Source organism: Loxodonta africana, chromosome X (genome assembly GCF_030014295.1).
Source record: "Loxodonta africana isolate mLoxAfr1 chromosome X, mLoxAfr1.hap2, whole genome shotgun sequence".
NCBI lineage: Eukaryota > Metazoa > Chordata > Mammalia > Proboscidea > Elephantidae > Loxodonta > Loxodonta africana.
In genome coordinates, this window is record NC_087369.1 from 163,555,580 (window position 1) to 163,581,184 (window position 25,605).

Here is a 25,605-nt window from a genome sequence, read left to right on the forward strand (position 1 = left end):
TTTGTGCATGGTGTGAGATATGAGTCTTGTTTCATTTTCTTTTTTTTTGCAGATGGATATCCAGTTATGCCAGCACCATTTGTTAAAGAGACTGTCTTTTCCCTCATTTAACAGACTTTGGGCCTTTGTCAAATATCAGATGTTCATATGTGGATGGATTTATGCCTGGATTCTCAATTCTGTCCCATTGGTCTATATATCTGTTGTTGTACCAGTACCAGTCTGTTTTGACTACTGTGGCAGTATATGTTCTAAAACCAGGTAGTGTGAAGCCTCCCACTTTGTTCTTCTTTTTCAGTAATGCTTTACTTATCCGGGGCCTCTTTCCCTTCCATACGAAGTTGGCAATTTGTTTCTTCATCTCATTAAGAAATGTCCCTGGTATTTGGATCGCGATTGCATTGTATCTATAGATTGCTTTGGGTAGAAAAGACATTTTTACAATGTTGAGTCTTCCTATCCATGAGCAACATATGTTTTTCCACTTATGTAGGTCTCTTTTGGTTTCTTGGATTAGTGTCTTATAGTTTCCTTTGTATAGGTCTTTTATGTCTCTGGTTATATTTATTCCTAAGTATTTTATCTTCTTAGGGGCCATTGTAAATGGCATCGATTTGGTAATTTCCTTTTTGATGTTCTCTTTGTTGGGGTAGAGGAGTTCAACTGATTTATGTGTGTTTATCTTGTATCCTGATACTCTGCTACACTCTTCTATTACTTTCAGTAGTTTTCTTGAGGATTCTTTAGGTTTTTCTATGTATAAGATCATGTTATCTGCAAACAGAGCTACCTTTACTTCTTCTTTGCCAATTTAGATGCCCTTTAGTTCTTTATCTAGCCTGATGAAGTAAAAGAACTGAACAGAAGATTTCAAAGGGCCTCTTGAGAAGACAAAGTAAAGTATTATAATGACATGTGCAAAGAGCTGGAGATGGAAAACCAAAAGGGAAGAACACACTTGGCATTTCTCAAGCTGAAAGAACTGAAGAAAAAATTCAAGCTTCGAGTTGAAATAGTGAAGGATTCCATGGAGAAAATATTAAATGACGCAGGAAGCATCAAAAGAAGAAGGAAGGAATACACAGAGTCATTATACCAAAAAGAATTAGTCAATGTTCAACCATTTCAAGAGGTGGCATATGATCAGGAACCAATGGTACTGAAGGAAGAAGTCCAAGCTGCTCTGAAGGCATTGGCTAAAAACAAGGCTCCAGGAATTGATGGAATAACAATTGAGATGTTTCAATAAACAGATGCAGCGCTGGAGGTGCTCACTCGTCTATGCCAAGAAATGTGGAAGACAGCTTCCTGGCCAACTGACTGGAAGAGATCCATATTTATGCCTATTCCCAAGAAAGGTGGTCCAGCCGAATGTGGAAATTATAGAACAATAGCATTAGTATCACACGCAAGCAAAATTTTGCTGAAGATCATTCAAAAACAGCTGCAGCAGTATATCGACAGAGAACTGCCAGAAATTCAGGCTGGTTTCAGAAGAGGATGTGGAACCAGGGATATCATTGCTGATGTCAGATGGATCCTGGCTGAAAACAGAATACCAGGAGGATGTTTACCTGTGTTTTATTGACTATGCAAAGGCATTCGACTGTGTGGATCATAACAAACTATGGATAACACTGCGAAGAATGGGAATTCCAGAACACTTAATTGTCCTCATGAGGAACCTTTACATAGATCAAGAGGCAGTTGTTCGGACAGAACAAGGGGATACTGATTGGTTTAAAGTCAGGAAAGGTGTGCGTCAGGGTTGTTTTCTTTCACCATATCTATTTAATGTGTATGCTGAACAAATAATACGAGAAGCTGGACTATATGAAGAAGAACGGGGCATCAGGATTGGAGGAAGACTCATTAACAACCTGCATTATGCAGATGAAACAACCTTGCTTGCGCAAAGTGAAGAGGACCTGAAGCACTTACTAATGAAGATCAAAGACCACAGCCTTCACTATGGATTACATCTCAACATAAAGAAAACAAAAATCCTCACAACTGGACCAATGAGCAACATCATGATAAACAGAGAAAAGATTGAAGTTGTCAAGGATTTCATTTTACTTGGATCCACAATCAACAGCCACGGAAGCAGCAGTCAAGAAATCAAAAGACGCATTGCATTGGGCAAATCTGCTGCAAAGGACCTCTTCAAAGTGTTGAAGAGAAAAGATGTCACCCTGAAGACTAAGGTGTGCCTGACCCAAGCCATGGTATATTCAATCACATCATATGCATGTGAAAGCTGGACAATTAATAAGGAAGACCGAAGAAGAGTTGACGCCTTTGAATTGTGTTGGCGAAGAATATCGAATATACCATGGACTACCAAAAGAATGAACAAATCTCTCTTGGAAGAAATGCGGCCAGAATGCTCCTTAGAGGCAAGGATGGCGAGACTGCATCTTACATACTTTGGACGTGTTGTCAGGAGGGATCAGTCCCTGGAGAAGGACATCATGCTTGGCAGAGTACAGGGTCAGCAGAAAAGAGGAAGACCCTCAACGAGGTGGATTGACACAGTGGCTGCAACAATGAGCTCAAGCATAACAACGATTGTAAGGATGGCGCAGCACTGGGCAGTGTTTTGTTCTGTTGTGCATAGGGTCGATATGAGTTGCAACCGACTCAACGGCACCTAACAAGAACAACAATAGCTCTGGCCAGGACCTCCAGCACAATGTGGAATAAGAGTGGTGATAAAGGACGTCATCATCCTGCTCCCATTCTCAAGGGCAATGCTTTGTCTCCGTTTAGGATGATGTTAGCTTTTGGCTTTGTATAAATGCCTTTTATAATGTTTAGGAATTTTCCTTTTATTCCTATTTTGCTGAGAGTTTTTATCATGAATGGGTATTGGACATTTTCAAATGCCTTTTCTGCATCAATCGATAAGATCATGTGGTTATCTTTTATTTATATGATGGATTACATTGATTGTTTTTCTAATGTTGAACCATTCCCTGCATAACTGGTATGAATCCCACTTGGTCATGGTGAATTGTTTTTTTGATTTGTTGTTGAATTCTATTGGCTAGAATTTTGTTGAGGATTTTTGCATCTATGTTCATGGGGGATATAGGTCTGTAATTTTTTTTGTGGTGTCTGACCTGGTTTTGGTATCAGGGTTATGCTGGCTTCATAGAATGAGTTTGGGAGTATTCCATCCTTTTCTATGTTCTGAAACACCTTTAGTAGTGGTGGTGTTAACTCTTCTCTGAAAGATTAGTAGAATTCTCTAGTGAAGCCATCAGGGCCAGGGCTTTTCTTTGTTGGGAGTTTTTTAGTTACTGTTTCAGTCTCTTCTTTTTTTATGGGTTTATTTAGTTGTTCTACCTCTGTTTGTGTTAGTTTAGGTAGGTTGTGTTTTTCTAGAAATTTGTCCATTTTCTCTAGGCTTTCAAATTTGTTATAGTACAATTTTTCAGACTAATCTGATATGATTCTTTTAATTTCATTTGGGTCTGTTGTGATATCGCCAATGCCATTTTTTATTATTTGGTTCCTCTCCTGTTTATCTTTTGTCAGTTTGGCCAATAGTTTATCAATTTTGTTAGTTTTTTCAAAGAACCAGCTTTTGGTCTCGTTAATTCTTTCAATTGTTTTTCTGTTCTCTATTTCATTTAATTCTGCTCTAATTTTTTTAAATAATTTTTATTGAGCTTTAAGTGAACGTTTACAAATCAAGTCAGTCTGTCACATATAAGCTTATATACACCTTACTCCATACTCCCACTTACTCTCCCCCTAATGAATCAGCCCTTCCAGTCTCTCCTTTCGTGACAATTTTGCCAGTTTCTAACCCTCTCTACCCTCCTATCTCCCCTCCAGACAGGAGATGCCAACACAGTCTCAAGTGTCCACCCAATACAAGTAGCTCACTCTTCATCAGCATCTCTCTCCTATCCATTGTCCAGTCCCTTCCATGTCTGATGAGTTGTCTTCAGGAGTGGTTCCTGTCCCGGGCCAACAGAAGGTTTGAGGACCATGACCGCTGGCATTCCTCTAGTCTCAGTCAGACCATTAAGTCTGGTCTTTTTATGAGAATTTGAGGTCTGCATCCCACTGATCTCCTGCTCCCTCAGGGGTTCTCTGTTTTGCTCCCTGTCAGGGCCGTCATCGGCTGTGGCCGGGCACCATCTAGTTCTTCTGGTCTCAGGATGATGTAAGTCTCTGGTTCATGTGGCCCTTTCTGTCTTTTGGGCTCATAGTTATCGTGTGACCTTGGTGTTCTTCATTCTCCTTTGATCCAGGTGGGTTGAGACCAATCGATGCATCTTAGATGGCCGCTTGTTAGCATTTAAGACCCCAGATGCCACATTTCAAAGTGGGATGCAGAATGTTTTCATAATAGAATTATTTTGCCAATTGACTTAGAAGTCCCCTTAAGCCATAGTCCCCAAACCCCTGCCCTTGCTCTGCTGACCTTTGAAGCATTCAGTTTATCCTGGAAACTTCTTTGCTTTTGGTCCAGTCCAGTTGAGCTGACCTTCCATGTATTGAGTACTGTCCTTCCCTTCACCTAAAGTAGTTCTTATCTACTGACTAATCAGTGAGAAACCCTCTCCCACCCTCCCTCCCTCCCCACCTCGTACCCACAAAAATATGTGTTCTTCTCAGTTTATACTATTTCTCAAGATCTTATAATAGTGGTCTTATACAATATTTGTCCTTTTGCCTCCGACTAATTTCACTCAGCATAATGCCTTCCAGGTTCCTCCATGTTATGACATGTTTCACAGATTCCTCACTGTTCTTTATCAATGCGTAGTATTCCATTGTGTGAATATACCACAATTTATTTAACCATTTATCCGTTGATGGACACCTTGGTTGCTTCCAGCTTTTTGCTATTGTAAACAGAGCTGCAATAAACATGGGTGTGCATATATCTGTTCCTGTGAAGGCTCTTATTTCTCTAGGGTATATTCCGAGGAGTGGGATTTCTGGGTTGTATGGTAATTCTATTTCCAACTTTTTAAGAAAACGCCAGATATATTTCCAAAGTGGTTGTACCATTTTACATTCCCACCAGCAGTGTATAAGAGTTCCAATGTCTCTGCAGCCTCTCCAACATTTATTATTTTGTGTTTTTTGGATTAATGCCAGCCTTGTTGGAGTGAGATGGAATCTCACCGTAGTTTTAATTTGCATTTCTCTAATGGCTAATGATCGAGAGCATTTTCTCATGTCTCTGTTAGCTGCCTGAATATCTTCTTTAGTGAAGTGCGTGTTCATATCCTTTGCCCACTTCTTGATTGGGTTGTTTGTCTTTTTGTGGTTGAGTTTTACAGAATCATATAGATTTTAGAGGTCAGGCGCTGGTCGGAGATGTCATAGCTGAAAATTCTTTCCCAATCTGTAGGTGGTCTTTTTACTCTTTTGGTGAAGTCTTTAGATGAGCATAGGTGTTTGATTTTTAGGAGTTTCCAGTTATCTGGTTTCTCCTCGTCATTTTTGGTAATGTTTTGTATTCTGTTTACACCTTGTATTAGGGCTCCTAACATTGTCCCTATTTTTTCTTCCATGATCTTTATCGTTTTAGTCTTTATGTTTAGGTCTTTGATCCACTTGGAGTTAGTTTTTGTGCGTGGTGTGAGGTATGGGTCCTGTTTCATTTTTTTGCAAATGGATATCCAGTTATGCCAGCACCATTTGTTATAAAGACTATCTTTTCCCCAATTAACTGATACTGGGCCTTTGTCAAATATCAGATGCTTCTATGTGGATGGATTTATATCTGGGTTCTCAATTCTGTTCCATTGGTCTATGTGCCTGTTGTTGTACCAGTACCAGACTGTTTTGACTACTGTGGCTGTATAATAGGTTCTAAAATCAGGTAGAGTGAGGCCTCTCACGTTGTTCTTCTTTTTCAGTAATGCTTTACTTATCCGGGGCGTCTTTCCTTCCATATGAAGTGGATGATTTGTTTCTCTATCACCTTAAAAAATGACATTGGAATTTGGATCGGAAGTGCATTGTATGTATAGATGGCTTTTGGTAGAATAGACATTTTTACTATGTTAAGTCTTCCTATCCATGAGTAAGGTATGTTTTTCCACTTAAATAGGTCCTTTTTAGTTTCTTGCAGTAGTACTTTGTAGTTTTCTTTGTATAGGTCTTTTACATCTTTGGTAAGATTTATTCCTAAGTATTTTATCTTCTTGGGGGCTACTGTGAATGGTATTGATTTGGTGATTTCCTCTTTGATGTTCTTTTTGTTGATGTAGAGGAATCCAAGTGATTTTTGTATGTTTATCTTATAACCTGAGACTCTGCCAAACTCTTCTATTAGTTTCAGTAGTTTTCCAGAGGATTCCTTAGGGTTTTCTGTGTATGAGATCATGTCATCTGCAAATAGAGATAATTTTACTTCCTCCTTGCCAATCCGGATGCCCTTTATTTCTTTGTCTAGCCTAATTGCTCTGGCTAGGACCTCTAGCACAATGTTGAATAAGAGCGGTGATAAAGGGCATCCTTGTCCGGTTCCTGTTCTCAAGGGAAATGCTTTCAGGCTCTCTCCATTTAGAGTGATGTTGACTGTCGCCTTTTTTTTTTTTTTTTAGATGCCCTTTATTATGTTGAGGAATTTTCCTTCAGTTCCTATTTTGCTGAGAGTTTTTATCATAAATGGGTGTTGGGCTTTGTCAAATGTCTTTTCTGCATCAATTGATAAGATCATGTGGTTTTTGTCTTTGGTTTTATTTATATGCTAGATTACATTAATGGTTTTTCTAATATTAAACCAGCCTTGCATACCTGGTATAAATCCCACTTGGTCATGGTATATTATTTATTTGATATGTTGTTGAATTCTATTGCCTAGAATTTTGTTGAGGATTTTTGCATCTATGTTAATGAGGGATATAGGTCTGTAATTTTCTTTTTTTGTGATGTCTTTACCTGGTTTTAGTATCAGGGATATGGTGGCTTCATAGAATGAGTTAGGCAGTGTTCCGTCATTTTCTATGCTTTGAAATACCTTTAGGAGTAGTGGTGTTAACTCTTCTCTGAAAGTTTGGTAGAACTCTGCAGTGAAACTGTCTGGGCTAGGGCTTTTTTTGTTGGGAGTTTTCTGATTACCTTTTCAATCTCTTTTTTTGTTATGGGTCTATTTAGTTGTTCTACTTCTGATTGTGTTAGTTTAGGTAGGTAGTGTTTTTCTAGGAATTCATTCATTTCTTCTAGGTTTGCAAATTTGTTAGAGTACAATTTTTCGTAATAATCTGATATGATTCTTTTAATTTCAGTTGGGCCTGTTGTGATGTGGCCCATCTCGTTTCTTATTCAGGTTATTTGTTTACTTTCCTGTATTTCTTTAGTCAACCTGGCCAATGGTTTATCAATTTTTTAAATTTTTTCGAAGAACCAGCTTTTGGCTTTGTTAATTCTTTCAATTGTTTTTCTGTTCTCTATAGTTCAGCTCTAATTTTTATTATTTGTTTTCTTCTGGTGCCTGATGGATTCTTTGGTTGCTCACTTTCTATTTGTTCAAGTTGTAGGGACAGTTGTCTGATTTTGGCTCTTTCTTCTTTTTGTATGTGTGCATTTATCGATATAAATTGACCTCTGAGCACTGCTTTTGCTGTGTCCCAGAGGTTTTGATAGGAAGTCTTTTCATTCTCATTGCATTCTTTGAATTTCTTTATTCCCTCCTTAATGTTTTCTATAACCCAGTCTTTTTTGAGCAGGGTATTGTTCAGTTTCCAAGTATTTGATTTCTTTTCCCTAATTTTTCTGTTATTGATTTCCACTTTTATGGCCTTGTGGTCTTAGAAGATGCTTTGTAATGTTTCGATGTTTTGGATTCTGCAAAGGTTTGTTTTATGACCTAATATGTGGTCTATTCTAGAGAATGTTCTATCTGTGTTGGAATAGAAAGTATACTTGGATGCTGTTGGGTGGAGTGTTCTGTGTATGTCTATGAGGTCACGTTGGTTGATTGTGGCATTTAGATCTTCCATGTCTTTACTGAGCTTCTTTCTGGATGTTCTGTACTTTGCTGAAAGTGGTGTGTTGAAGTCTCTTACTATTATTGTGGAGCTGTCTGTCTCACTTTTCAATGCCATTAGAGTTTGTTTTATGTATCTTGAAGCCCTGTCATTGGGTGCATAAATATTTAATATGGTGATATCCTCCTGGCATGTTGTCTCTTTAATCATTATATAGTGTCCTTCTTTATCCTTTGTGTTACATTTAATTTTGAAGTCTGTTTTGGCAGAAATTAGTATAGCCGCTCCTGCTCTTTTCTGGTTGTTGTTTGTTTGATGTATTGTTTTCCATTCTTTGAGTTTTAGTTTGTTTGTGCCTTTAACTCTAAGGTGTGTCTCTTGTAAGCAGCATATAGACGGATTGTGTTTTTTTAATCCATTCTGCAATTCTCTGTCTCTTTATTGGTGCATTTAGTTCATTTACATTCAGCGTAGTTATACATAGGCATGAGTTTAGTGGTGTCATTTTGATGTCTTTTTTTGTATGTTGTTGATAGTTTTATTTTTCCACTTATTTTGTTATGCTGATTAGTTTTTCTTTGTAAATTGTGTGTTCCTCTTTTACCTTGTTGTTAATTTTGTTTTTGCTGAGTCTTTATGTTTTTGTTGTATTTTATTTTGGTGCGTAGAATTGTTACTCTCCTTTGTGGTTGTATCTTCTCCTATTTTTCTAAGTTTAAACCGCACTTGTATCTCCCTATATCTCCCTGATTTTCTCAACATATAAAAGATCTATGACTACGTTATTTAGTCCCTTTTTATTGATTTAATGTTGTCATCTTTTACATAATGACATCACTGATTATCTGTTTTGAATGTTTTTCTAATCTTGATTTACTTTTGTGATTTCCCTTTCTGGATTGATATCTGGTTGCTCTATCCTGTGTTCTAGTGTTGGATTGATATCTGATATTATTGATTTTCTAAATAGAGATTTCCCTTTAGTAGTTCTTGTAGTTTGGGTTTGTTTTTTTTTTCAAATTCCCTAAGCTTTTGTTTTTCTGGAAATGTCCTAATTTTGCTTTCATATTTGAGAGACAGTTTTGCTGATATATGATTCTTGGCTGGCAATTTTTCTCCTTCAGTGCTTTACTTATGTCTTCCCATTACCTTCTTGTTGCATGGTTTCTGCCAAGTAGTCCAAGCTTATTCTTATTGATTCTCCTTTTTCGGTGACTTTTTGTTTATCCCTGGTTGCTCTTTTTTTTTTTTTTTTTTTTACTCTTAAAGTTTTCTCTTTGTCTTTGTTTTTGGCAAGTTTGATTATGTCTTGGTGACTTTCTTTTGGAACCTACTCTGTATGGGGTTCGATGAGCATCTTGGATAGTTATCCTCGTATCTTTCACGATGCCAGGGACGTTTTCTGCCAACAAATCTTCAAAAATCCTGTCTGTATTTTCTGTTACTCCTCCCTGTTTTGGTACACCAATCACTCTTAGGTTATTCTCTTAATAGAGTCCCATATGATCCTTAAGGTTTCTTAATTTTTTAAAATTATTTTATCTGATTTTTCTTCTAATATATTGTTGCCTAGTGTTTTATCTTCAATGTCACTAATTCTTACTTCTCATTCCTCAATTCTACTTTGCTGAATTTCTACTGAGTTATCTAATTCTGAAATTTTATTGTTAATCTTCTGAATTTCTGATTGTTGTCTCTGTATGGATTCTTGTAGCCTATTACATGTTTCATTATATTCTTGAATAATCTTCTTAATTTACTCTACTGCTTTATCTTTGTGTTCCTTGGCTTGCTCTGTGTTTTGCCTGATCTCCTTCCTGATGTCTTAAAGAGTTTTGTATATTAATCTTTTGTATTCTATATCTGGTAATTCCAGGAATATATTTTCACCCAGAAGAGTCCTTGATTCTTTGTTTTGGGAGGTTGTTGAAGCAATCATGGTCTGCTTCTTTTTGTGATTTAATATTGTCTGTTGTCTCTGAGCCATCTATAAGATATTCTATTTGTTTATTTAATGTTTGCTTACTGTGTCCTAGCTTCTTGCCTTGTTTTGTTTTGATAGCTCCAAATAGGCTACTAGAGTGTGCTAACTTGATTATTGAAGCCTTTGAAGAACTAATGTCTAATGTCCTGTCACCAGATGGCTAGAGCTGTTACCAGGTATATGAGCCTAGGAGTCCATTCACTATTCTTGTTTAGATTCCACTCAGGTGTCCAGGTAGTCGGTCACCTAGTGTTTGGTGCAGGCTCTCACCTACAATCTTAGAGGAGCAGTAGTGATTGACCTATGCACAGGTTACTGGTAGCAGCAGGGGGTCACAGTCTGAGGAAGGCAGTGGCTGACAACCTTCCCCCCAGTGTCTTGAGGAAGGCATATCCCTGTTCTCTAGAGCGCTCTGGTTGGTGGGCTCTGCAGCCATACCAGATACACACAATGCTTTTAACTGTATGGACTGGTAGGCACCATGTATCCTTGGACCCCTGTATTGGGTGGCTAGGTAGTGTGGGTGGAGCCTCCAGTCCTCAGGCCCCTGCTGTGGGTAGGTGAGGGCCATATTTAACAGGGAGGAGGTATCAAACATCCAAGAGCTGTCTGTCTACTGCACAGCTGAAACAGTTACAGTCAGACCTTAAACTGATTCATCCTTGCAATATAACTTCCGGATCCTATCTGCTGTAATGGGGCTGCCTGGATCCATGCAGGGCTGAAGGACAAAGCCTGTGGACTGCTTGTGCCTGGCTTGGAGCTGCTTCTGCTCTGAGTTTCCAGATTAGGGGAGTTGGGAGAATATTTTCCTCCCGTATGTTAATTTGTTCCTTCTCCAAGGCCAGGATAATGGCTCAGGTAGTGCAGCAGGACCTATCTCAACTGTTCATGAAGCTGGCTGGGGCAGAGGGAGGAGTGATCAGATACATAGGAGAGGGTTCTTTCAAAAGGAGGAGATATTAGATCTTCACGGTAAATTAGACAAAATCATTTATCTTGTGCCAAGATTCTGGAGTCGTGTGTAGATTGTGTGCACTGGCTCAGTCCCTGCTGTGGTCTTACCAGGGGGTTGGGGCTGCACCACCTCACTTACCTTCTTTTGCTGAAGCCTCTGTGTCCTAAACAGCACCGCTATCCCCACCGTGGCCACTCCAGGTGTCAGGGGTCCACCACTTCGCTTGCCTTCTTTTGCTGAAGCAGCCATGTCTCTGAACACTACTGCTAGCCCCTCCACAGTCATGCCAGGGGATTGGGGTTGAGGTGCTGCTGCCAACTCGGCAACTCCTCATTGCTTCTGAACTGTCTCTCCCTCCCTGTCGCTCAGTCTGATTTCTTAACTTTGCCTTTGATGCTCAGGGTTTCTAGCTTGTCATACATATAATTGATTCACTTGGTTTTTTGCATCTTTTTTGTAAGAGGGACCACCAGAAACATCTGACTACTCCACCATCTCGGCCCCGCCTCTCCTTCCCTGTGTTTGTAATGACCTCTTGCTTTCTTGTATGATGTCCTTGATATCATTGTATAATTCATCTGGTGTTCAGTCATTTGTGTCCAATGAGTCAAATCTATTCTTAGGATGGTCTTTAAGTTCATGTGGGGTATACTCAAGGTGGAGCCCTGGTGATACAGTGGTTAAGAGCTAGGCTGCTTGCCAAAATGTGGACTGTTCAAATCTACTAGCTGCTCCATGGAAACCCTATGGTACAGCTCTACTCTGACCTGTAGGGTTACTATGAGTTGGAGTCGATTCAACCACAACAGGTTTGTTTTTTTTGTTTTATACTCAAGGTTGTACTTTGGCCCTCGTGAACTTGTTCTAATTTTCTTCAGCTTCAAGTTGAACTTGCATATGAGCAATTGATTATCTGTTCTGCAGTTGACCCCTGGCCTCGTCCTGACTGATGATATGAGTTTCCATCGTCTCTTTCCACAGATGTACCCAGTTGGATTCCTGTGTATTCCACCTGGTGAGGTCCATGTGTATAAAAAAAAAAAAAAAAAAAAAAATTGGTGAAAAAAGTATTTGCAATGAAGAAGTTGTTTGCCTTGCAAAATACTATCATATAATCTTCTGCATCATTTCTATCACCAAGGTCATATTTTCCAACTACTGTTCCTTCTTCTTTGTTTCCAAATTTACATTCCAATCACCAATAATTATCAATGAATCTTGATTGCATGTTTGAGCAATTTAAGACTGCAGAAGTTGAAGCGCCAGTGGTGCAGAGATTAAGATCTGCAGCTGCTAACCAAGAGGTCAGCAATTGAAATTCACCAGCCACTCCTTGGAAACCCCATCAGGCAGTTCTACTCTGTCCTATAAGGTCACAATAAGTTGAAATTGGCTCGGTGGCAACGGGTTAAGCATCTTTATTTGAAGAAAGGCAAGATGCTTTTCAACATGCTACTGCAACTTATTCACCCTTATACTTGGCTCAGTAGCCACAGAAGCCAAAACTCTATACCAACATTTTAACATAAGCCAGAAAGTAAAGGGAAAAAGCTCTCCCTACTCTAGCAGTGGAGTGACATTTTGGGGGAAAATTCTCTTTCTGGCTGTTGTACCAACCTCTTTTGTCTCAACCAGCTAAACACCAATACAACTGCCTTGTTCCTAAGAAAATCATGTCTGAGACACAGGAATTGGTTATTTAATGCTTTAGCTGAATTGTCTCAGGAACATTTAAACTAGGTATTATGTTTATGGAAACCCTGGTGGTGTAGTAGTTAAGTGCTACAGCTGCTAACTAAAAGGTCAGCAGTTTGAATCCACCAGGTGCTCCTTGGAAACTCTATGGGGCAGTTCTACTCTGTCCTATAGGGTAGCTATGAGTAAGAATCGACTCAACGGCAGTGGGTTTGGTTTTTTTGGATTTTTTATTATGTTTACACTTGGAAATCATCTTTGTTCTGCAGAAAACTTTTTCTGAAATCTTTTTCTCTGTATTAAAAATAACCTCCAAAACTAAATTTATCGATAATACAGTGCTCCAAGACCAAAATACTCTTTCATGTTTTTTTTTCCCCTGAAAAACAATTATCTATCACATGTTAAAACAGGGAATTCACAGTTTTAAAAGTTTATGGACTTTATTGTTTTCCTTTGAATTAAAGCATTTCTTAGCTCCACTCTCACCCTCTCCCTGTCCTCTAAATCCTCCACTTCCTTTGTGTATCTTTTGGGTTCAGCTAATTCTAGTTTAGGGAACAGTTGATGAATTCCACTACATGCCTACCTCCCAAAAAAATGATATAATGATCTACCAGTCTCATGCTTTGAATTATTGAGTTTCAACACAGTTAGCTTCAGATCACGATTCCTTCTTTCAGTTTATCAGCATCTTTTCCCAAACCTGATAGTAGCTGTGGTATGCCAGTCCCACTTTTAACCCCAATTACAGAACTCCAGGTGGGTTATGAATTGGTGGAAAGATACCATATACAAGTGTGCTCTTGCACACCTACACAGGCACACATACATATGTTAAGATTAGATGTACTCTTGATTTATTTACACAGGAATTCAGGCTTTTATTGGAAGCAATGTAGATACCCAAACTAGGAGCACATGTAGCCAAGAACAATCTACCTTCCATTGGCCCCTAGAGCTCCTTATAGAGCACAGTTGCCATGTGATACAACATTTTGAATCTCTCTGAGAGGTTATCTTTTTGATAAAATTTTCTTCTGTTTCCTGCATTAATTCTTTGGGTTTGGTTCCTCTATTTTGAGTTTGCATCACTTTTCTATGCTGTTCATTATCTTCAGGTAATGGGTAATTTTTTTTTATGTTGATTTCTACTGAGTAAAAAAAATTGAGTAGCACAATTTAATCTTGTACCCTCAGGATATAAATATTAACTCTCCTCTTACTCCAGATCACATCCAAAAACCCAAAACCAAACCCATTGCCGTCGAGTCAATTCCGACTCATAGCAACCCTATAGGACAGAGTAGAACTGCCCCATAGAGTTTCCAAGGAGTGCCTGGCAGATGTGAACCACCAACCTCTTGGTTAGCAGCTGTAACACTTAACCACTACACCACCAGGGTTTCCCCAGATCACACAGCATCGATTATTTGCTTCCTTGGCATCTAGTGCATATGGCAGGGTTTTCCTGATTAGCGGTCACAGAGGCCTCTTGCTGAACCTCAGTTTTAGCTGCTTCAGAGCATTTTTTGTTGAGGGTTTCCCTCCTGGTCCCCCAAAGTGAATCTCATGTATTTTAAATAACCTATATTTTCAATCCTATTCTAAGCCAATTCTAAATGTATTCTACAAACTTGGTGAAAATTCATCCAGCCATTTTTCATGTCGTAGTGACACGTTTTGATATAAATATTCACAGCATTGTTTATAATTTCAAATAGTTGAAAATATTTTGGAATATGATACAACACATGTTCTGATATATATGCATTTATTTTTTGAAGGATTTCTATTTGGACTTTCTTAGCATGTGCATGTGTAATGTTTTGTTGTTGTTTTTTCATGTCATCTGGGGTTAACTGGTAGTGGGGTTATGGAGCATTTTAAAAATACCCCTTTTTTTTTAACAGCAGTTTTAAGTGTACAGAAACATTGTGCAGAATATGAGAGTTCCCTGTCTTGGTTATCTAGTGCTGCTATAGAATAAATACCACAAGTGGATGGCTTTAACAAAGAGAAGTTTTTTTCTCACAACCTAGTAGGCTAGAAGTCCAAATTCAGGGCATCAGCTCCAGGGGAAGGCTTTCTCTGTTGGCTCTGGAAGAAGGTCTTTCTCATCAACCTTCTCCTGGACTAGGAGCTTCTCCGCCCAGGAACCCTGGGTCAAAAGGGTGTGCTCTGCTCCCGGTGCTTTCTTCGTGGTGTGTGGTGCTCCTCTCTCTCTGCTCACTTCTCTTTTTTATATCTCAAAAGAGATTGGCTCAAGACACAATCTAGTCATGTAAATTGGGTCCTGCCTTATTAACATAACTACTGCCTATCCCACCTCATTAACATCACAGAGGGCGGATTTACAACACATAGGAGAATCACATCAGATGACAAAATGTTGGACAATCACACAATACTGGGAATCATGGCCTAGCCCAATTGATACACATATTTTTAGGGAACACAATTCAATCTATGGCATTCCACCCTTTGGCCCCCCAAAATTCATGTCCTTGCAAACATGTAAAACATATTCACCCCAGCATATCATAGCAAAAATCTTAACTCCAAATCCAAAATCCAAAAATTCCTCTTCATCTGTGAAATTTAGAATACAAGTTATCTGCTTCTGAAAGTACAATGGTAGAACAGGCACAAGCTAGACATTTCCATTACAAATGGGAGAAACTGGAGGGAAAGAAGGGATAACAGGCAACAAGCAAGTCAGCAGAATACATTACATTGGACCTCAAGGCTTTGAATATAATCCTCTGTTCTCTGAGACAATTTACACAATGGCCCTGCCCTCCAGAGTCTAGGTATTGGCCACACTCTCTGGATTCTAAGTGGAGGCCCGTAGGCCCTGGGCTTCAACTCCACCTTCTAGGCTCACTGGGACAGCAACTCTGCTTTTTTCACTTTAAGCTCATAATTCTCTTTGTCCATCTGAGTGGCCACTCTACCCTTAGAAACTCTAGAGGCCATGGCTCCACCCTTTGAGACCCCAGAGGTCTTGGCCATACCTTTTGAGACTCTCTGCTTCCTGTGTTCCTTGTCTCTTTAGCGTCTGTTTCCTGGTTGCTTGGCCTCTTGACCCTTTGGGCCTCTCTGCCCAAGTGTGCCTTGATGGGGCAAGTGTTCCAAAGCTCTGTTGCTCCACTGATAAGTGCCCGGAGGCATCCCACTCCTCCAGTAAACTTCAGCCATATAGTACTAAACTCTTGCTCCATGGGTTGGCAAGCCTAGTTCCACTGATAAGTGCCTAGAGGCATGCCACTCTGCCAGGAAGCCTCCTGCGCACAGGCACTCAGCTCTTGATCTGTTGGTAGGCTCCAGCATTGTCTCGCACTGGTCTCCTGGTTCTGCTGGTGCCTGTACTCTGCTGCTGCCAGTTCTCTGTCACTGCTGGTTCTCGCCATCTGTACCATCTCCAATGTAACAGCTCTCCTCATTTCCTTCTGAGTCCTCTATCCATTCACAGTTTCAAAATGATTTCCACATTTTACGTATCTGTTGAAGCAGGACCCCACTCCTGATACCAAATTCTGTCTTGGCTATCTAGTGCTGCTATAACAGAAATACCACAAATGGATCGCTTTAACAAAGAGAAATTTATTTTCTCACAGTTTAGTAGGCTAGAAGTCCAAATACAAGGTGTCAGCTCCAGAGGAAGGCATTCTCTCTGTCAGCTCTGGAGGAATGTCCTTTTCATCAATCTTCCCATGGACTAGGAGCTTCTCTGAGCAGGAACTCCAGGTCCAAAGATCATGCTCTGCTCCCAGCGCTGCTTTTTTGGCAGTAGGAGATCCCCCAGTCTCTCTGCTTGCTTCTTTCTTTTATATCTCCACAGAGATTGGCTCAATACACAATCCAATCTTTTAGATTGAGTCCTGCCTCATTAACATAACTGCTGTCTATCCCACCTCATTAACATCATAGAGGTAGGATTTACGACACATTGGGAAATCACATCAGATAACAAAATGGTGGACAATCACACAATACTGGGAATGATGGCCTAGCCCAATTGATACACATAATTATGGGGGGCACAATTCAATCCATGACACCCACCTTTCCCCCGGATACTGCTCCTCCTATAATTAATATCTTGCATCCCTGTGGAATGTTTTTTACAATTGATGAATCAATACTGATACATTATTATCAATTAAAGTCCACAGTTTACATTAATTAGGGTCAACTCTCTGTTGTACAGTTCTATGAGTTTTCACAAAGGTATAATGTCATGTAGACACCACTACAGTATCATACAGAATAGTTTCATTGCCCTCAAAATGTCCTGTGCTCCACCTATTCATTCTTCTCCTCCCCTGAACCGTTTAGTTTTGCCTTTTCCATAATGTCATATAGTTGGAACCACACAGTATGTGACTTTTTCAGACTGGCTTGTTTCACTTAGAAATATGCATTTAAAGTTTGTCCATGTCTTTTCATAGCTTGATAGCTCATGTCTTTTTATTGATGCATAATACTTCACTGTATGGATATAGCACCGTTTGTTTATCCATTCACCTATTGAAGGACATCTTACAATTTTTGGCCTTTATGAATATAACTGCTAAAAATTTCTTGTGCAGGTTTTTGTGTGGACATAAGTTTTCAGTTCATTTGGGTAAATACTTAGGAGCATGATTGCTAGATCGTGTGGTAAGCCAATGTTTAGCTTTATAAGAAACTGCCAGATTGTCTCCTAAAATAGCTGTACCATTTTGGATTCCCACCAGCAGTAAATTAGGGTTCCCGTTGCTTCACCTCCTCACCAGCATTTGGTGTTGTCAATGTTTTGAATTTTAGCTGTTCTAATAGGTGGTAATAGTATCTCGTTGTTTTAATTTGCAATTCCCTAATAACATATGCTGTAGAACATCTCTTCATATGCTTATTTGTCATGAGTATATTGCCTTTGGTAAACTGTTTAGTTCCTTTGCCCATTTTTAAATTGAGTTGTGTGTTCTCTTATTGTTCAGTTTTAAGAGTTCTTTGTATATCCTGTATGTTGTTGTTGTTAGTCGCCATTGAGTTGGTTCAGACTCACAGTGACCCTATATACAACAGAACAAAGCATTGCCTGGTCCTGCGCCATCTACACAATTGTTGCTATGTTTGAGCCCATTGTTGCAGCCACTGTGTCAATCCATCTTGTTAAGGGTCTTCCTCTTTTTCGCTGACCCTCTACTTTACCAAGCATGATATCCTTCTCCAGGGACTGGTCCCTCCTGATAACATGTGCAAAGTATATGAGACGTAGTCTTGCCATCCTTGCTTCTAAGGAGCACTCTAGCTGTACTTCTTCCAAGACAGATTTGTTCATTCTTCTGGCAGTCCATGGTATATTCAATACTCTTCTCCAACACCACAATTCAAAGGCGTCAGTTCTTCTCTGGGCTTCCCTATTCATTGCCCAGCTTTCACATGCATATGAGGGAATTGAAAGCACCTTGGCTTAGGTCAGGGGCACTTAGTCATCAAGGTGACATCTTTGCTTTCTAACACTTTAAAGAGGTCTTTTGCAATAGATTTGCCCAAGGCAATGGGTCTTTTGATTTCTTGACTGCTGTTTCCATGGGTTTTGATTGTAGATCCAAATAAAATGAAATCCTTGACAACTTCAATCTTTTTTCAATTTATCATGATCTTGCTTATTGGTCCAGTTGTGAGGAAGTTTGTTTTATGTTGAGGTGTAATGTATACTGAAGGCTGTAGTCTTTGATCTTCATCAGTAAATGCTTCAAATCCTCTTCACTTTCAACAAGGAAAGTATATACCTTAATTAAAAAATACTTTATTGCTATAAAATGCTAACCATCATCTGAGCCTTCAGCGAGTCATAATCTTTTTTGCCTTGATATTGATGGCTGCTGACTGATCAGGGTGGTGGTTACTGAAGGCTGTGGTGGCTGTGACAATTTCTTAAAATAAAACAACAATGAAGCTTACTTCATCAATTGACTCTTCCTTTCATGGAGGATTTCTCTGTAGCATGTGATGCTGTTTGATAGCATTTTACCCACAGTAGAACTTCTTTCAAAATTGGAGACAGTCTTCTCAAACCCTGCCACTGCCTTATCAACTAAGTTTATGTAATATTCTAAATCATTTGCTGTCATTTCAACAGTGTTCACAGCATCTTCACCAGGAGTAGATTCCATCTCAAGAAACCACTTTCTCTTCTCATCCATAAGAAGCAACTCCTCATCTGTTAGTTTTTTCATGCGACTGCAGCAATTCAGTCATATCTTCAGGCTCCGCTTCTAATTCTAGTTCTCTTGCAATTTCCACCACAACTGCAATTACTTCCTCGTTGAAGTCTTGAGATCCTCAAAGTCATCCATAAGGGTTGGAATCAACGTCTTCCAAGTTACTGTTAATGTTGATATTTTGACCTCCTGCCGTGAATCACAAAGTGTTCTTGATGGCATTTAGAATGGCGAATCCTTTCCAGGAGGTTTTCAACTTACTTTGCCCAGATCCATCAGAGGAATCACTATCTATGGCAGCCATAGCTTTACAAAATGTATTTCTTAAACAGTAAGATTTGAAAGTTGTGATTACTCCTTGATCCATGGGCTGCAGAATAGCTGTTGTGTTAGCAGGCATGAAAACAATTAATCTCCTTGTTGATCTCCATCAGAGCCCTTGGGTGATCAGGGCATTGTCAATGAGCAGTGATATCTTGAAAGGGATCTTTTTTCCCGAGCAGTAGATCCCAACAGTGGGCTTAAAATGTCCAGCACACCACGTTGTAAACAGATGTGCTGTCATCCAGGCTGTCTCGTTCCATTTATAGAGGACGGGCAGAGTAGATTTAGCATAATCCTTAAGGGCCCTAGGATTTTCAGAATGGTAAATGAGCACTGGCTTCGGCTGAAAGTCACCAGCTGCGTTAGCCCCTAACGAGAGAGTCAGCCTGGCCTTTGAAGCTTTGAAGCCAGGCGTTGAGCTCTCCTCTCCGGCTGTCAAATTCCCGGATGGCACCTTCTTCTAATGCGAGGCTGTCCCATCTACGCTGGGAATCTGCCGTTCAGCGCTGCCCCTTCATCACTTAGCTCAGCTCGATCTTCTCAACGACTTGCTGCAGCTTCTACGTCAGCACTTGCTGCTTCACCTTGCGCTTTTATGTTATGGCAACGACTTATTTCCTTAAACCTCATGAAGCGAGCTCTGCCAGCTTCAAACTTCTTTCCTGCAGCTTCCTCGCCTCACTCACCCTTTACGGAATTGAGGAGAATTAGGGCCTTCCTCCATATTAGGCTTTGGCTTAAGGGAATGTTGTGGCTGGTTTGATCTTCTGTCCAGACCACTAAAACTTTCTCCTCATCAGCAATAAGACTGGTTTGCTCTCTTATCATTTGTGTGGTCACTGGAGCAGCGCTTGTAATTTCCTTCAAGAGCTTTCCTTTGCATTCACAACTTGGCTAACTGTTTGGTGAAAGAGGCCGACTTTTAGCCTGTCTCCGCTTTTGACGTGCCTTCGTCACTAAGCTTCATCATTTCTGGCTTTTGATTTAAAGTGAGAGACATGCGACTCTTCCTTGCACTTGAACGCTTCGAGTCCACTGTAGGGTTATCAGTTGGCCTAACTTCAGTATTGTCAGGTCTCAGGGAATAGGGGAGACCAAGGAGAGGGAGAGAGCTGGAGGAATGGTCCGTCAGTGGAGCAGTCAGAACACACACAACATTTACTGATCACGCTCACCGTCTTATATTGGCACAGTTTGTGACGCCCCCAAACAATTACAATAGTAATGTCAAAGATCACTGATCACGGATCACCACAACAGATAGAATAATAGTAATAAAAGGTTGAAATATTGTGAGAATTACCAAAGCGTGACACAGAGACATGAAGTGAGCACATGCTTTTGGAAAAATGGTGTCAGTAGACTTGCTCGATGCAGGGTCGCCACAAATCTTCGATTTGTAAAAAATCCAATATTTGGGAAGCACAATAAAGTAAAGCACAATAAAACAAGGTATGCCTGTATCTAGTGTCCTACTGATAGCTCATTATTGAACTGTACTTATATCTTACTCTAATAAGCATCAGATCTTGAGGTTAACTCTATCCGTAGGAGGAAATGTATGTGCCATTCACAGGCCTGGACAAATCTCAGTCACTCCTGAGAGGCAGGAATGGCTGTGATAAACTAACAGAACTTTAGTTCAAACAGATAATCATGGTCTGTAATGAATTTCTAAAAAGGCTTTAACTGATGAGTTTACAATTGGTTTTTTCATGTTTACAAATGCTCATGGATTTTTAACTGTGATAAATATAATAATTAAATAAAAAATTTCAAAGTGGTAGCCTTTATATTTAGGAAGTATCTCCAAATCTCTGCTTTACTTTTCAGTGAGTAAGTCTTGTAAGGGTACCCTGAGTATAAGGAATACAGGACATGGATTCATAATCCTAACTTTCAGAAATGTCTTTTTAAACACTGCAAAGGCCAAGCTCTTTGCTTATTTTTATTTCTTTAACTGGCGATGAGATGAAAAAGCAATTTCTGGTTTTATACTTCATTGCCTTTGAGCTGGCTTTCGTGTTTAATTCTTGTGCTGTGTACATTCTTAATAATTTTAATAGTTGATGTATAATAAAGCTAAAAGATGCAGATATCTTGATATGGGAAATCAAAATTGCAATTAAACTATTGTCTGAGTCACTCATTAAGGAGAGATCTTTTGAAGTGTTAGTGTAAGGAATAAAACATCCTTAGGGTTGTTTTTTTTAAAACAGGTTCAGTTTATTTGACTACAAAGGCATTGTTTTTGAACGTATAATAAGAGAGGAAATAGTAATCTTGCGACTTAATTTAGGAGCAAGAGAGACAGAACCATACTGGTAAAAGGTTTGTGAAATAAGCAATATAAATGACACTGATAACCACAGTCTTACACATAACATGTGACTCTAGTGTCCAAGCATACTATTTGCTTCAATTGTTAGTGTAAATGCCATCTTTACTAGCATGAATTTTTTCCAAGGTCATACATATATATAGTAAGTTTCTCACCAAATATAGGCAGAGAGGTAGCTGGTAGAGAGAACAGTGATTTGGATTTTCTTCCTAACTTTGTCACTATATATAACTATATATAACGAATGTTACATTGGGCAATTTCCTTCTCTTCCATGGGCCTCAGTTTCTTCTTTGTAACATGAGTAGGTTCCATTAGAGGCCTTTAATGGATTCTGAAAATATGGTCCCAGGCCCACTGCTGGGCATTAAGTATATACCTGGTGGATTGTAAATGAATCTAAAAGTATGAGTCTTTTCTTTGGCTATTGCAGGCAAATGATACACAATTCCAGACACTATCATTTCATATATGACTAGGAGAACCTACTTGTTTGTTTAACAGTGTTCATATAGTACTAATATATGTATGACACTGCCCCAAACAATTAAAATTCTGGTTTAACTTGTTTAGCCCTCATAATAGCCCTATTAGGTAGAAGATACTTTTATTGTCCCCATTTAATGGATGCAAAATTGAGGTACAATTTGGGTAACTTGTGCAAGGACACACAGCTGGGAAGTGGCAAGGTTGGGATTCAAACTTAGGCAATTTGCCTCCAGAGGCCATGTTCTTAACCATTATCCTATACTATTAACTTACTAAGTGAGCAATTATAGGTTTCCAGAGCTTGGTATTCATAAGGTACAATTAGTCCATTGCTTAAGTTTCCTGAAGACTTGAATTCAGGACTGTAAGGTTCCCACAGTGCATGCTCATGCAGGACTGCTTGCTACAGTGCTCATGGTTTCTGGAAGGATGTTTTCACAGCAGTTTATTTTTAGTTTACCTGACCAGGGCATGGCTTGCCATGGCCATTTTATGGCATTTAAACTTTAAGTTACTGTAGGTGCATTTTGATGAATATTTTCATCTAGTGTGCCCTCCCTCATTCTTTGCTTCCATATCATTCCTCTTTGGAGTTACCAACAGTAGGAAAGAGGCCCATTGATGAGCCATTTGGGTCCTTATGACCTGTCTTTCAGCTATCAGAGCCTTGAGATTATTTATTCATTGTAAGGACTTACTTTATGATTCTCCTTCCCTTTCCTTTCTGTATAGGCAGGGCGAGGCAAAGAGGGGGAGGTGTTTATTCTTTCAGTTGCAACTTACTGCCTCAGTTACTTGCACGTACTTTTAGGAAGAGCCAGGACAGTGGAAGGTGTGCCGAGAAAAGAAATTGTTAAATGGTGCCATATTTTTACTTCTCAAAACAGCATAACCAATTTGAAAATGGAGGTGCTAATTTTAATGATAGAAAAAGAAATATAGTTCAGTTTATGCTTCATTTTTCTAATAATCACAAAGGTCTAGACTAAATCTATTACCTCTTAGAGCAAAATTTGGTACTACCTGTGAAGCTGAATGTCTAAGATTTAGAGAAATGTGGCAGTTCAGAAATAAAATACTGGTCTATCTAGTAAGTCAAATTAGAAGCATTTCCATGGCAACTTATTCAGCCTTCTTTCATAAAACATTTTGCACAATTCGTATACAGAATCAACATTCTGTTGTTTGGCTCCAAGTACATTAGTTTTTGTATGAGATGTCCTATGTTTCAATTCTGGTATCACACGCTGTTATTTTTAGATATTGCAAAATAATGCTATTACTTCACTATAAAATAACTCATAAGGAAATATGTCATTGGTTTTATCATTAACAAATGCTATGTACATAGGGTAATTTGCTTATAGCATGTTCATTGATAGCATCACCACCAACAACAAATTAAGCCTGTCCCTGGGTGGTGCAAATGGTTAACACATTTGGCTGCTAAATGAAAGGTTGGCAGTTTGAGTCCACCCAGAGGTGCCTCGAAAGAAAAGCCTGGCAATCTACTTCTGAAAAATCACCCACTGAAAATCCTATGGAGCACAGTTCTACACTGACACACACAGGGTTGCCATGAGTCAGACTCAATTTGATAGCAACTGGTTTTAACACTTAGGATGCTTTAAGTCCAAGCAATAGAAGTTCCAATTCAAAATAGCTTAAACCATAAGGAGATTCGTTATTGCGTACTATATAAGGTCCCAGGGGCAAGTGATCACAGGGTTGATTAATTCAGTGACTTATCAATACTATTACTTTTCCCACTTACCTACTCGATCATCTGAAGCCTCAGACTCATCTATTCATGGTGGGAAGGTGGCTGCAGTGGCTTCAGAATAGTAGCCTCATGTGGAACCTCCCAAAAGCGTAAGGAGAGAATGTCCCCTGCTTAAATCTCTTTTTAAGGATGAGAAATCTTTCCCAGAAGCCTCCTGACATACTTCCCCTCACATTCCGTTGGCTAATAAATTAGTTGACTAACCTACTGTGCTAGACACATACAGCAGTGAAGACAAGCAAAATCCTTGGCCTTATGTAATGACATTTATTGGAGTCTTTAAGGAGACACACTTCTTCCCCACCAAGTTGAGAAGAACTTGGGAAAACAAAGAAATGGCATGTGAAGTCAAGTGATCATCTTCATTACCTTTAAGAGGCCACCTTGGAAGATGTGGCCTTAGATCTGTTAGCTAACTGGGCTTGCTAATACTGAACCCCTGAAATAGGCAGGTTTACCCACGCAGTCACAGTAGCACTAGGTGAGGATACCTACCTCCCAAAGGGGCAGAATCCCTGGAAGAGCAGAGGGCAGCTAGCAGTAAGGAGAAAAGGAGGCCAGAGCTGAGCTTGATCTGCCCAAATTTACCAATCAGACGAATCAGTTCACTATCCCAAGGCTCCCCCACATGCCTGTCAGTTTCTACTACTGTGGGGGCTTGTGTATTGCTGACATGCTGGAACCTATGCCACCGGTATTCAAATACCAGCAGGGTCACCCATGGCGGACAGGTTTCTGATGAGCTTCCAGGTTAAGACAGACTAGGAAGAAGGACCTGGCAATCTACTTCTGAAAAGAATTAGCCAGTGAAAACCTTATGAATAGCAGCAGAGCACTGTCTAATACAGTGCAAGAAGATGAGCCCCTCAGATTGGAAGGCACTCAAGATGTGACTGGGGAAGAGATGCCTCCTCAAAGTGGAGTCGACCTTAATGATGTGGATGAAGTAAAGCTTTCGGGACCTTCATTTGCTGATGTGGCACAACTCAAAATGAGAAGAAACAGCTGCAAATATCCATTAATAATCAGAACCTGGAATGTACAAATTATGAATCCAGGAAAATCAGAAATCGTCAATGATAAAATGGAACACATAAACATCGATATCCTAGGCATTAGTGAGCTGAAATGGACCGGTACTGGTCATTTTGAATCAAACGGTCATATAGTCTACTATGCTGGGAATGACAACTTGAGGAGGAATGGTGTTGCATTCATTGTCCAAAAGAACATTTCAAGATCTATCCTGAAGTTTAGTGCTGTCAGTGATAGGATAATATCCACATGCCTAGAAGGAGGACCAGTTAATATGACTATTATTCAAATTTATGCACCAACCACTAAGGCCAAAGATGAAGAAATTGATGATTTTTCTACAGTCTGAAATTGATTGAACATGCAATCAGGATGCACTGATAATTACTGGTGATTGGAATGCGAAAGTTGGAAACATGGAAGAAAGTTCGGTAGTTGAAAAATATGGCCTTGGTGATAGAAATGATGCTGGAGATAGCATGATTGAGTTTTGCAAAACCAACAGCTTCTTCATTACAAATACCTTTTTTTACCAACATAAATGGTAACTATACACATGGACCTTGCCAGATGGAATACACAGGAATCAAATAGACTACATCTGTGGAAAGAGACGATGGAAAAGCTCAATATCTTCAGTCAGAATAAGGCCAGGGGACGACTGCAGATCAGACCATCAATTACTCATATGCAAGTTCAAGTTGAAATTGAAGAAAATTAGAACAAGTCCAAGACAACCAAAGTATAACCTTAAGTATATCCCAACTAAGTTCAGAGACCATCTCAAGAATAGTTTTGACTCACTGAACACTAA

At 39.5% G+C, this 25,605-nt stretch overlaps 1 protein-coding gene across 1 annotated transcript in view; it reads right to left on the reverse strand.

Moving 5' to 3' along the window:
• The window catches only part of LOC104846930 (cerebellar degeneration related 1), a 34,645-nt gene extending 23,451 nt beyond the window's left edge, over positions 1–11,194 (reverse strand). Inside the window, 1 exon segment of the mRNA XM_023539449.2 lies at positions 11,048–11,194. Within this exon segment, the coding sequence (XP_023395217.1) occupies positions 11,048–11,194 (147 nt within the window).
• Between the last annotated feature and the right edge of the window lie 14,411 nt (positions 11,195–25,605).